General features: G+C 27.6%; 1 protein-coding gene across 1 annotated transcript in view; it reads right to left on the bottom strand.

Moving 5' to 3' along the window:
- Positions 1-12,540, bottom strand: part of LOC106686145 (WD repeat-containing protein 11) — a 25,387-nt gene that overhangs the window by 3,390 nt on the left and 9,457 nt on the right. The window contains exons 12-21 of the mRNA XM_067048743.1: positions 11,280-11,388; positions 11,138-11,195; positions 10,927-11,054; positions 9,273-9,497; positions 6,070-6,244; positions 5,848-5,988; positions 4,551-4,716; positions 4,338-4,464; positions 2,834-3,000; positions 1,468-1,565 (exon numbers count right to left, since the gene is read on the bottom strand). Of these exons, the coding sequence (XP_066904844.1) occupies positions 1,468-1,565; positions 2,834-3,000; positions 4,338-4,464; positions 4,551-4,716; positions 5,848-5,988; positions 6,070-6,244; positions 9,273-9,497; positions 10,927-11,054; positions 11,138-11,195; positions 11,280-11,388 (1,394 nt within the window). The remainder of the gene's footprint in view (positions 1-1,467; positions 1,566-2,833; positions 3,001-4,337; positions 4,465-4,550; positions 4,717-5,847; positions 5,989-6,069; positions 6,245-9,272; positions 9,498-10,926; positions 11,055-11,137; positions 11,196-11,279; positions 11,389-12,540) is intronic.

Genomic DNA, 12,540 nt, shown 5'->3' with positions numbered 1-12,540 from the left:
CAAAGTGGGGCGAAACGTTGGAAAATAAAATAGTTGTTAACTATTTTCGTTTCACTTGTGACCGCAACCCTGACCATCTTCTTATATATCAATTTTTACGGTCAACTATTTACATATATACGAAAAGAGAAATACTTTATTCATCTATGCTGCCCAAATACATCAGGTTGCTACATCATACAGCATACTGATCAATTCGTAATCGGACATATATAAATTACATGATATAATAAAATAGAAAGAAAACAGATTTTCCCTACAGTTTCCTTTTACAATAAATTTCAATCTATACACCAAATACAAATATTTCAATTCATTCCTTTTTTCTTTCCCTTTTCTGTTCCTTCAATTTCACCATTTCACAATTTTTAATTCACCCGACTCTCCCGAATTCACCCTCCTAGGTCCTCTCCAGTAACCCGCTAAACAAATTCACTATTAGACGGCAATGTGAGATCAGACCATTAATAATAGTCACAGTAGTAGATCAGTTTACCAAAAAACAAACAAATAAATACATTTTACGAGAACAATACTAACACATAGATTCAAAGGAAAATATAATAAAAAGCCGGTTACAAGAAACACTTGAATGGATAAATAAGTTTTAAAATAAAATAATATTATAATAAAATTTATTAACAAAAAGTAAGTATAACATAGGATGTGTCCTTCCTCAACGATGGGTTTTCAAAGAGAATCAATGAATGTTTTGTGAAATTAGTCAAGGACAGATCAGAAGCCACAATATCAGAAGTAATAGAAAGAAGAATAAATCCAAGTAGATTAGTTATATCAGATTCATGGAAATTACACGAATGGGCAACAAACATCAAACTGTAAAGCACAAATATCACTTTGTTGATCCAAAGACATTTGCGAAAAAATAATGAAAGATTATGAGGATCATCAAAGGGGGAAATAAAAGAAGAAGAGGAACAAATTGGAATTTCCCTAGCAGCTTATTTAGCAGAATTCATGTGGAGCATTCAACCTAAAGAAAAAGTTTTTTTTTCAATGTTTAGTAGATATAAAAGCTTTTGGTTATAAAAAAATAAAAATTTGTTTTGTTTGCATAAAAATGTACAAAAACATTTTATTATTTTATTTTAAATAGTTAAATTTATAAGAAGTAGCGATACCATAATTAACAAGTACCAATATTTTTTACAATAATTTATACAAATAACAAAAAATATATATATATACATATATATGTTAGCAAAATTCAAAAGTTTTGAATGTTCACTTAATAGCCTGAGGGCATACAATATATTAACATGTTGACTGCCAACAAAGAGTTATCTCGTAGTTGGTGTTATTGCCTGTAACGCCAATCTACGAGATAACTCGTAGTTTCCTTACTTGGCTTAATTAATCAAACTTAAATTGGCTTCCTCAACTGAAATCTTGAAAAGTACTGAGGCAGTCAATGTGTTAAGGAAGTAAAATGAAAAATTGGCTTACCTTCCCAAATTTTTCCGTTGGCAATGAGATTAGTTGCCACTAACTTAATAGTGCTCTGTGCTGCTCCAGTCTGCTGAATTGTCGCAACCAAGCAAGCTCTGAAACAATTTAATGTTGAGAATGTATCAACGTAAACATTTTTTTACTACAGAAACCAGTGCCTTTGGCTCTGGCATGGTTATCATTTCCATGTTAGATGTCTTCTTTAATTTGATTGTGATACAGCGAGAAACATAACTTTTTGACAGGCAAATGAGTAGAGTAATCCTAAAAATAAAGTGATTTTGTTTAATAATAAATATTATAACAATGGTTAGAATAAATTTAAAACTTAAATAATCAATATTTAATTAATTATATAAAAGTGCTACCAGCGGGTGAACGTGTGGAAGATACAAACAGGAAAAATTAAGTAAGCAGTCTATCGATACAACAGTTGAAGGACATCTAAGGAATATTCAATTAATCAAGCATCAAAACTTTTGTTTATATTAATTTATAATGTTTTCACTTGCAATTTTAATTTTATCTACTTATTTTAATTTAATCTTTTTGTTAATAAATGGTATACAATTACACTTTATACTTTTTTACTGCACTAACTGACAAAGCAGTAAAATATTTTGAAAAAGTAAATGATATTTTTAAATTAAAATTTAGTTAATTTACATAATAAATAAATCAGCACCACTATAGATATTTTTTTATTATGTTTTTTACTTTTTATATTTATCGATTCTTTTAATTATATTAGGCATCCTTTTATAATTATTAATGTTATATTTATTACATTTAGCTTAATATACTTATTTATTTTATTTTAATCTTTGTATGTATGTGTTAGAGTGTTTTTTAAAAATATTAATAGATTGTAAATGTGGACGATCATGTTGGGTTTTAAGTATATAATTTTTATACTTATGACTTAATTTTACTTTTATGTTTGATGAAAAAAAGAGAGAACTTTTTTATAATTGAAATAATGGAAAAATTAAACACATTTAAAGAACGATAAAAAGTTAGAAAAAAAAACAACTAAAATTTGTAAGGGATGAAATAAAATCATTTATAATTTTAGCATATAATTCAAAAAATGTTATAATGTAACAATTTATGAAATTTTATGCTGTGACTATTTATATTAATAGGATTTTATAAAAATTGTTTTTCACTAGTCATAAGTTGAGCAACATAATATCTTTAATAGTGTTTTTCTCTCTTCTCACTAATAATTAAAATAATATTTTGTATAATAGAAACTGGTCATGATTTATAATCTGTACGTCACATAATATATATCAAACAAAAATAAATAAAATAAGATAATATATTTAAATAAATATTGATAAAAAAAGACATTGGTTACTTGATGGCATCTGTGTAATAGTTGGGGTTGTCGATATCTGTTTCTAGTAGCAGCTGCACAGCTCTGTCCATTTCCCCGAGCAGGACTAATCTCTCGACAACCATTTGGGTGTGCTTGTAATCGCCACGTTTCCATTCATGCAGGCTAACTCGGTCTAATTGAAGCCTCTAAAAATATAAATATAAAATGGAAATGAAAACAAGATAACAACTATTAAATATCTTCTTTTTTTTTTTGTATTTATTCATTGAAACTGTATCAACTAAAAAATACAACTAGTAAGTGTGATGTAAAATACAGCACAGAGTTTTAGAGAATCTAGCCAGTTGTAGAACTCCAATAAAATTTATAGGTTAGAAGGTTTTAAAGCCATCTTCTTTTCAGATGGAGATTATCGAGAATTTAAGAGGAAACAAGGTTAGGAAGAACAGAATTTTGGATGGATAGGGAGTTTATGGAGGATTTATATCTGGTTATGGTCATATGGCACATTGAGTCATCATATATGATTTTATTTCTGATGAATTAATAAGCAATGAGGATTTTATGAACATTTTGGATTGTAAGCATTCGGTTATATACTTACTACAGTCATGTAATTGAGTCTTTTGCAATGAAATAAAAGTTTAGACTGTCTAGTAAGTGATCAAATAGTCAGAATCGATGAGCAGTTTCCTGTTTTTTCAATCATATAAGAGGATTCCAAGTTAGTTGTTGGTCTAGATGTAATTCTAGGTAATGGATCTGTTCAACAGGGATAAATAGAATGTTATTAAAGGATACTACATGACAGTAAGTCTATGATTAAGCTGAATGAAGATGAAGGTGACTTGATGGGATTTATTAATGGAATTTATTTTAATCCTCCAGTTTTGAAACTGTTCTTCAAGGGTAGTGATGAGGGTTTAGAGGGTATGGGTTACAATGAATGGGTAATTATTCACGGATAGCACGCATATGTCATTGGCATACGTGGTGAGAACAGTGCAGGGATGGGTAGAGGTATAAGTTGTACGAACCGTGTAAAGGATACCCTACCAAGGATACTACCTAGTGGTACATCGGCACCCTGAGGAAAGAGGGAGGAACGGACACTGATTTACTTTGAATAATTTTTAAGTGAGATAGGACCGGATAATGAGAAAGTATGTAGATATGATTTAAAACTCTTGTATAACAGTCCCAGGTGCCAGACTTGATCAAAAGACTATTCTACACTGAGAAGACTACTGTGCAGTACATTCCACGCTCCAATCCAGACAACCTCCACCAAGCGATGACATTGCTGGTCAACGTCAATGATGTTTAGAATGCAAATTAATTTTCTGGGATTAAGTGATTGGAATCTAGGAAGGGATAAAGACATTTTAAAAAGAGTTTAACCAGGTTTTTGCCCATGATAAGTAAAAGATATTTAGGACGGTAGGAGGATGGGTATTCAGGCGTTTTTCTTATAAATTTCAGATAAAAATAATGTTAAATGATAAATCTATCACAAAATAACCTGATATGAATAAGGATCCATGAGATAATCGTAGCAGGTATCGAGCGGCTCTATATCTGGGTACTGATTGATCCTCTTCAAATCCATCGACAGTGAATCGTCTTTTGAGAGGGTACTTTGTTTTTCACTGTAACAAGCAAACTCTAACATTAACAAATGGTAATAATTTTTTTAATTATAAAAGAAAAGTAAAAATATTTGATTATATAATACCTTTTTTTATCAGCAGCTGAAACTTTTAAATAATATAGTGCCACAGTCCATAAGTCAACACCGTAGGTATCACCAAGCATTTCGCTCACTCTTAGACATTTTTCAGCAACATTCAAATTCGCAAACTCAGGTCCTATGTCGAGTAACTCTAGCTGAGAATTTACCTCTGAAATAAAATTAAAAATATTTTTAAAAATGCAGATATTTGACTTTAATTTGCATCTTCGCTTAATATTCTATTTAATTGATTTTCCCAGACAAAAAATTTAATTAGCACCATTCAAATTTGTTTACATGAAGTGGAAATTTTTTTCTATTTATATTTCTTAATTACTAGACTGGCCTGGTCAGTCCTACATAGTTATCACAACACTTGTAATATTTTTATTTTTTACCCACTTATAACGTTTCCTCTAAAAAAACACTTTATCATCTCTCTAACGTATTTTTTAATTCAGAGTCTGGCCGTTCATGGCGTAGAAGCCACTTGGCGGTAAGATTTCAAGCTAACAGGTTCGTTTAATTATTCTCTTTTTTTCCCTTATCTTTATTTCAACTCCCCCCTTATTTTTTTATTCTTTTCTTTTGTTATACTCAACTTATATTTTCCCTCTTTATCTAATATTATGGTTACATATTTCATTAGTTACATATACTTTCTTTCTCTCAATTTTATTTTTCTTTCCATAATTTTAAATGAGGAGAAGATGGTTGGGGGTGCGGTCAATGAAACACAAATAAGTATGATTAACTTATTTTAATGTGCCGACGTTTCGGCTAGAGTTTCTAGCCTTCTTCAGGGCTAAAAACAAAACAAGATAACAACCACAGTAAGTATAGAAAAATAAAAAATATACAAAGAAAGTATAAACAGAATAATTTTACATATACATTGAATAGTTTTACAAAATAGAATTAATAAAATGAAGTGATGAGAGAAGCGGGAAATAAAATGTATACATAGGTAATTGAAAAAGCGGGTACAATAACTTACTTAAGGAAATGAAATAAAAATAAAGTTATATAATGCAAAGACGTATGAACATATTAGTTATTATTAATTTAAAATTTAAATATGAAAAGAAAATGAAAATTGAGAGGAAGAAAATATATGTAACAATAATAGATGAAAAGAAGCAAATTATAAGTATAGTGTACAAAACTTATAACATGGGCAAGGAAAATGGATAAAAGTGGAGATAATAAGGGGAAAGAGTAAAATAAGATAAAAAATAAAAAATAGTAATCAAATTTGATATACATGTTTTAAAAAAAAATTAAATAAGTATGTACTAACGGGCAAGGTTTTGTTCAGGAATGCCATCTTGCACACAAAGGGTTCTATAGTTTGGTGTAGATTTCCAAAACTGGGTGCACAATATGAATTGCATCTTTGTTAATAGTTTTGGAGATAACATCGTTGGGCAGCTGATGATGTCTAGAAAACACCAAAGCAACTATAATGGAAATTTATTATGTAAAATATGCGATGAATAATTGAATAATAAACGTAACATACACTTAAAGTTATACTGTGAGATAGGCGATGAAGTGCAAGTAAGCTTAATGTCGAGGATCCGAATCCAGCCATCTTCAGTGGCTATTACGGGAAGTTCTGAGTTAGCCCAATCGGCGTCAACTATTTTACTGCTATCCCTTCCCCATTTTAACTGCGCTTTCTTCTCATATTGATTCTAAAACAATTAATAAATTGATTAAAATTTCTGAATAGTAATAATTATGAAAATCAAAAGAAGTTGAAAGGATAGATATAACTGAGAGGAGAAGTGGTCGGGGAGTGCAGTCAGCAGACAAAATACAAATAAACAAATTATTTATTTGTGCCGATGTTTCGACCTGATTTTCAGGTCTTCATCAGGACTATAAAAACATGACAGATATAATGAGAATAGATATAACTATAAGATAGATATAACTATTCAGTCTTCAAGATAGATATAACTATCCTTTCAAATCAATACCTGTTAATTGTTTTCTATAAATCAATAATATAAAGATATGAAAGGAAGACGGTCCAGGTGAGGTCAAAAGAAATCAAATATTAATTAAACTATTTGACTTCTTTTGATCTTTGTTTTATATATTACACATGGTCAATCAACGACCTACCAATTAACCTATTATATTACTGATTTCAAATTTCATTTTAAAATTTTCACTTCATATTGCTTGTGTTTTCTGAATGATGCCATGACTTTGGCTGTTATAACTGAATAAAAATAGAATGACAGTAATTTTGGTAAGGCTACTTGTAAAAATTAAAGTCAAATCTTGATAATCGGACAAAGTGAGAATGAAAAGTTATTGGATTACCAAATATTTGCTCTAATGAAGACCCCATTTTAACAAAGCAAAATAAAGAACTAAGATAAAAATAATATAGAGATAAAATTGTTTTAATATACTTCTTTATTAAGAAAACATAATAACAAATATAGTGGTTGTTTAATGATAATCAACGAACATGTAACAGGAAAACAACTGCTTATTTTTATCTTACCCCACTATGATTAGTCAAAATGGTCATCCATTAGACATCATGAAATTATATAATTATCTGGATTATCTCTCTGAAGATTGGTGTTATGTTAGTTTTATTATTGTTATAGGTTTTTATAGTGCATGAATATGGGACAGTGGTCCCGAAACTTTGTACAATATCATGAATAAATAATAAATAATTCATTCAAAAATGGAAGTGATTAACCTCAAAAAATTTTAAAAGAATATATAATTATCAAATATCAAACCATCAAGATTGTAATTTGATAAAGTTTAATTACACTATAAAATTAAGATAACTTCATTTTTTTAATATAAAACTTTTCACCTAACCTAGGAATTTTCACTATGGATTACTATTAGTCTTTACATTTTTTAAAAATTAATAACATTTATTTTATTATATATAAATGATTGAGCATGTATGAATTTAAAAGAGATGATCAGGGCTGCAGAAAAGAACCTCTTCTTTCATTTTGACCGCAACCATGACCACCTTCTTCAAATTTTATTTTTAAATACATTGGAAATAAACATAAATAATTTTTGTATGATAACTACCTTTAATTTTTCTTATTATATCTTACTTTTTTACATTTTATACCCCTGTTATTTTACACTTATGTTTTTTTTTCTCTTCTTTTTTTTTTCCTTTTGTAACTATGTGTTTGTATCTTTTTTAGCCCAGACGAAGCCCTGTAACGTGGGGCGAAACGTTGGCTCAATAAAATAGTATAATTCTACTATTTGAGTTTTTTTGACCGCACCCAGACCATATTCCTTTCATAAATGATTTTTTATTTTATTTTCATGTTTCTAACGTATGAGTACTTTATTGGATATTTATTGATTCTTTTACAAACATATAGGTAAGCAAAATTAAAAAATTGATAAAGATTTAAAAATAATTGAAACTAAATCCCATAACTGTGGCTGTCATACCAACAATAATAATAAAAAAATATATTCCTGAAGAACATTAAATGTTGTTGAAAAATATAAATATTAATGTGTTACTGTGGATAATGCTTTTTTTGGGGGGGGGACCCCACATAGTGAATGTCTTAAAGAAATTAAGAGTATGCTCATACAAAATTTATTACCTTCAATTTATACTTAACAGAGAAGCTTTAATAATGGTTTATAAAGCATTATCTAAATCGATATTAAGATATGGAATCGAACGCTATAGTGCCACTGCTGATAGTCATTTATTAAAACTTACAAACCTACATCATAGAACTTCGAATGCACAGCAGAAAAACTCAACATTGTTGCCACTTTATTTTGACACAATTATCCCACAATTTATTTATAAAAGAAAACCAATATTTAGAAAATGTTAGAAAAAAACTAAATCGAACTACCTAATAACAACGGATTTGGTAAATGTACTTCAAACTATATGGTACCATATCTGTTCAATCGCTAGCCAGAAGAACTAAGAAATATATCAATCACAAAGAAAACTAAAAACTAAATATTTGACTGCGTACTTTCTTACTTTTATGAATCTCAATAACCCAATTTCTACTCACCAAAAGACCATACCTGCCTTTAGTTTTTCTTAATTCCACTTAATGACCTTGATTCATTACATTACAATTAAAATAAGTTATATATATGAAGATGTATATGCATATGTGTGTTTAATTATATATATTGTTTATTTAGATATACTTTGATCCTTATTTTTATATCATTTTGGTTTATTGTATCCTTTAGCTGCTCTTTAGTTTTAATGCTTCTTTTTTTCTTTATATTAGATATCATGTTACATATTTTATATATTACTGTATGTTGTATAATATTATATATTTTGTATAGTTTATATTGTATTCTTATTTTTAATCAAGTTCTCTCATTATTAATTGTAAATTCGTATCATTATTTACTTCAAAAGTTCATTCAAATTTTTTTTTATCTTACTTTATTTTCAAATTAGTATTTTCTATTTAGTTAATAGAATTATTAGTGTTATTGCAAGAAATTATAATTAGAAATTGTACTGTTCTAGTTTATAAATCGTAGCAGCCTCTACAGCCTCCTAATAATCAAAAGTGTAACTAACTCATATTTCATTTATGTTTATTATTTTCATATGGATGTAATTTTGTAAATAAATATATACAAAATAAATAAATAAAATTATATAAAAAAAACTATGGAGGATATTTCTACAAATAAAAGTTTTTTTACCTGATCCAAATCAATTATATCAATGCCATCATTAAATAAAATAAGAAATTTCAAATTTGTTTTCCCAGGAGCAAATCGCAAGTACTTTATGGCACCTCTGTTAGTATTCACATTGCGAGATGATCTTGCCTTTAAATCCCACAGGTATACACAGCCATCCATATCACTGAGCACGATTTGATTGGCTTTGAACGCAAGTGATGTGACCATGTTGACATAACCTGACTAAAAAAAAAAATCAATAATAATCAATATCAGCCTTCAAATAACAGGAAAGTAAATTATTTTCTTTTTTTACTTTCACTAACCTATTTTTGCAAAATATAGTAAGGGAAAGTTCTGCGATTGTGGTAATTCAAGTTTTCAACAGAAATACATGATTTGAGGTTTCCTAAATCCAAATAACCTAGCCTCCCAAAATGGTCTGTGTGACTGTTTGTGAACAGCCAAGCTCAAAAATGAAAATTCGTATGAAACTGAAATTACAAATTTAAGGTGGATGGGATAGCAACTTTTTCACTAAAACAACTTAATCCGAAGTGTTACTTTATAGAATCTATTTTCTCCAAAATGGTTCTTAATGATTTTGATTAAACTCAGTGAATCAATAAGCAATCCAATGGTCTTTAATATCAAATAGGATTAAAACTCTTCGAAACATTAATATCAGATAGGTTTATACCTCTTTGAAGCATTAATATCAGATAGGTTTATACCTCTTTGAAATATTAATATCAGATAGGTTTATACCTCTTTGAAAGTTAATATCAGATAGGTTTATACCTCTTTGAAAGTTAATATCAGATAGGTTTATACCTCTTTGAAATATTAATCAGATATGTTTATACCTCTTTGACACATTAATATCAAATAGGTTTATACCTCTTTGACACATTAATATCAGATAGGTTTATACCTCTTTGAAACATTAATATCAAATAGGTTTATACCTCTTTGAAACAGACTAATAGGGCTTAAATGTCGACTTTACAAAAAATCTGAATGTAATAGGAAAAAAAATAAGAAAAAGGGATACAAAAATAAAATATTCAAAACCAACAATTTTTAAATTTTAACAAATCCTAAATTTATTTAAAACAATCAGGATAAAATGGTTCTTTCACTATGAAGAAATAATTTGTATAAAATGACTGGAGATAATGAACTAAAATGGTCATGAATAATTGAAGGGTGCTATGTGAAGTTTTAGAAAAATTATTATAAATATTTTAACTTATTTTTTCCACATAACTCCTAATTTAACTTTTCTAAACCTTGAATTTTGGTTGTTTTCAAGAGTTAAAAATTGAGTTTTCAAGTCTAAAATAGAAATACAAAAAACAGTAAATTCAATGTTTCACTGATTCATATGTTTGTAACATAACACCTCCATCCACTCATATCTTCAATTCATTATATCTAGTCATTTTATTTAGTTATCAATGTTGAAAATGACCAAAAAATTGTTGTAAAAGTCAAAAGAATAAGTAAAGATAAATAATTTTCAACACATTTTTATTCAAGACCCTGAGATCTTCTGGCATTTAGAAGAAATTATTTAATTTAACTATAATCCAAATTCTTTCTTAATAAAGGAAGGATTTTTCTATTATACACTAGTAAAATTTATATAATTCCATAAAATATAAAATACCTCAGGAGGAATTTTCATGCCATCCTTTATACTATCTCCCTCAACAGAAAAATGATATAGTTGACTATTGTTATCGGACAGAACCAAATGCTCCCTGACAAGAGAGCGGTAGCCACTATCATAAATATCTGCAATATATAATAAAATAAATCACATTCTCATAGTATTACTAAAATTTACATGATATAAAAATAATCATTATTGTTAATACCAGATTTAGATTTTCTTTTTGACTGTAACGATTTAGCACTGTAAATTGGAGACCATTCCTAAAAATGATTATTCATAAGATTTCTCATCCATGATAATAATTAATTATTAAATTTCATACATATATTACATGATAACCATACAATGGCTGTTAAAGATGGAAACTTTTTTGTTATAGCTCTTAGCAGGGTTAGAGTGGCCAAGTCCCACAATTCGAATGGTCCTTCCTTTAGATATATCACAAAATATTGCCTGTAAACAATTTGTTTTATAAACATAATTTAATTTTTTTATATATGTAAATGATTGATTGTATTATTGTATATATATGTAAATGATTGATTGTATTATTGTATATATATGTAAATGATTGATTGTATTATTGTATGTAAATGATTGATTGTATTATTGTATATATATATATGTAAATGATTGATTGTATTATTGTATATATATATATGTAAATGATTGATTGTATTATTGTATATATATGTAAATGATTGATTGTATTATTGTATATATATGTAAATGATTGTATTATTTCAAATTATGAAGAAGATGGTCAGGGGTGCGATCAAAAGTAAACAAATAATAGTACACAACTATTTCTTTGCCCCATTTCGCCCCACTTTGTAGAGCTTCATCAGGGCTAAAAAGATACAAAAACAACTGAAAACATTTTGACAAAATAGGTTGTTAATAAGATACAAAAATGTAATATACGATATCATTGTCTATTTTAAATTACTACTATTTTTATTCCCTCTTTTCGTTCATTTGTAAATAATTTTCTTTTCACTTATATTTACATAATTTTAATATTACCTTAATTTACTTTTTTGTATTTTATTATTCTACTAAGTCAAAATATTTTTAGTTGTCTTTGTATCTTTTTAGCCCTGATAAAGCTTTACAAAGTGGGGTGAAATGTCGGCAAATAAAGAGTATTTTACTAGTATTACTTAGATTAATTAGTAGTTAACTATTTTTTGTTTTTGTTTGACCACACCTCTGGCCATCTTCTTTTATAATTTAATTTCTTGTCCGAGACTGGTTAGTTTATAAATTATAATAAAACATATCCAAATAGTCTCAACATGTTTATTATCTTATAACTTCAACGTTTCAGCCATTCTCGAGGATATCTTATTAATAATATCACAGCTACAACAAAGTCATTAAAAGGTTGCAGAATATTCTACCTTGGTCAATTAAATTAAACATGTAAATTTATTGCTTGTTTGTTTTTGTTTAGTGGTGCCAAACATCAACTTTGTTTTGCTAATATTTCTTTGATTTTATTTATTTTTTAATCTGATTAATTATTTATTTTTATTATTATTATTATTTTACTTAAATAATATTATTTCAAAATTTTTTGAGACAAGGTAATTATTTATTAAA

The sequence above is a fragment of the Halyomorpha halys genome, unplaced genomic scaffold, assembly GCF_000696795.3.
Source record: "Halyomorpha halys isolate HHAL.00 unplaced genomic scaffold, Hhal_1.1 Scaffold783.1, whole genome shotgun sequence".
NCBI lineage: Eukaryota > Metazoa > Arthropoda > Insecta > Hemiptera > Pentatomidae > Halyomorpha > Halyomorpha halys.
The sequence above is the reverse complement of the archived record's forward strand: the minus strand, read 5'-3'. Positions and strand labels throughout refer to the sequence as shown.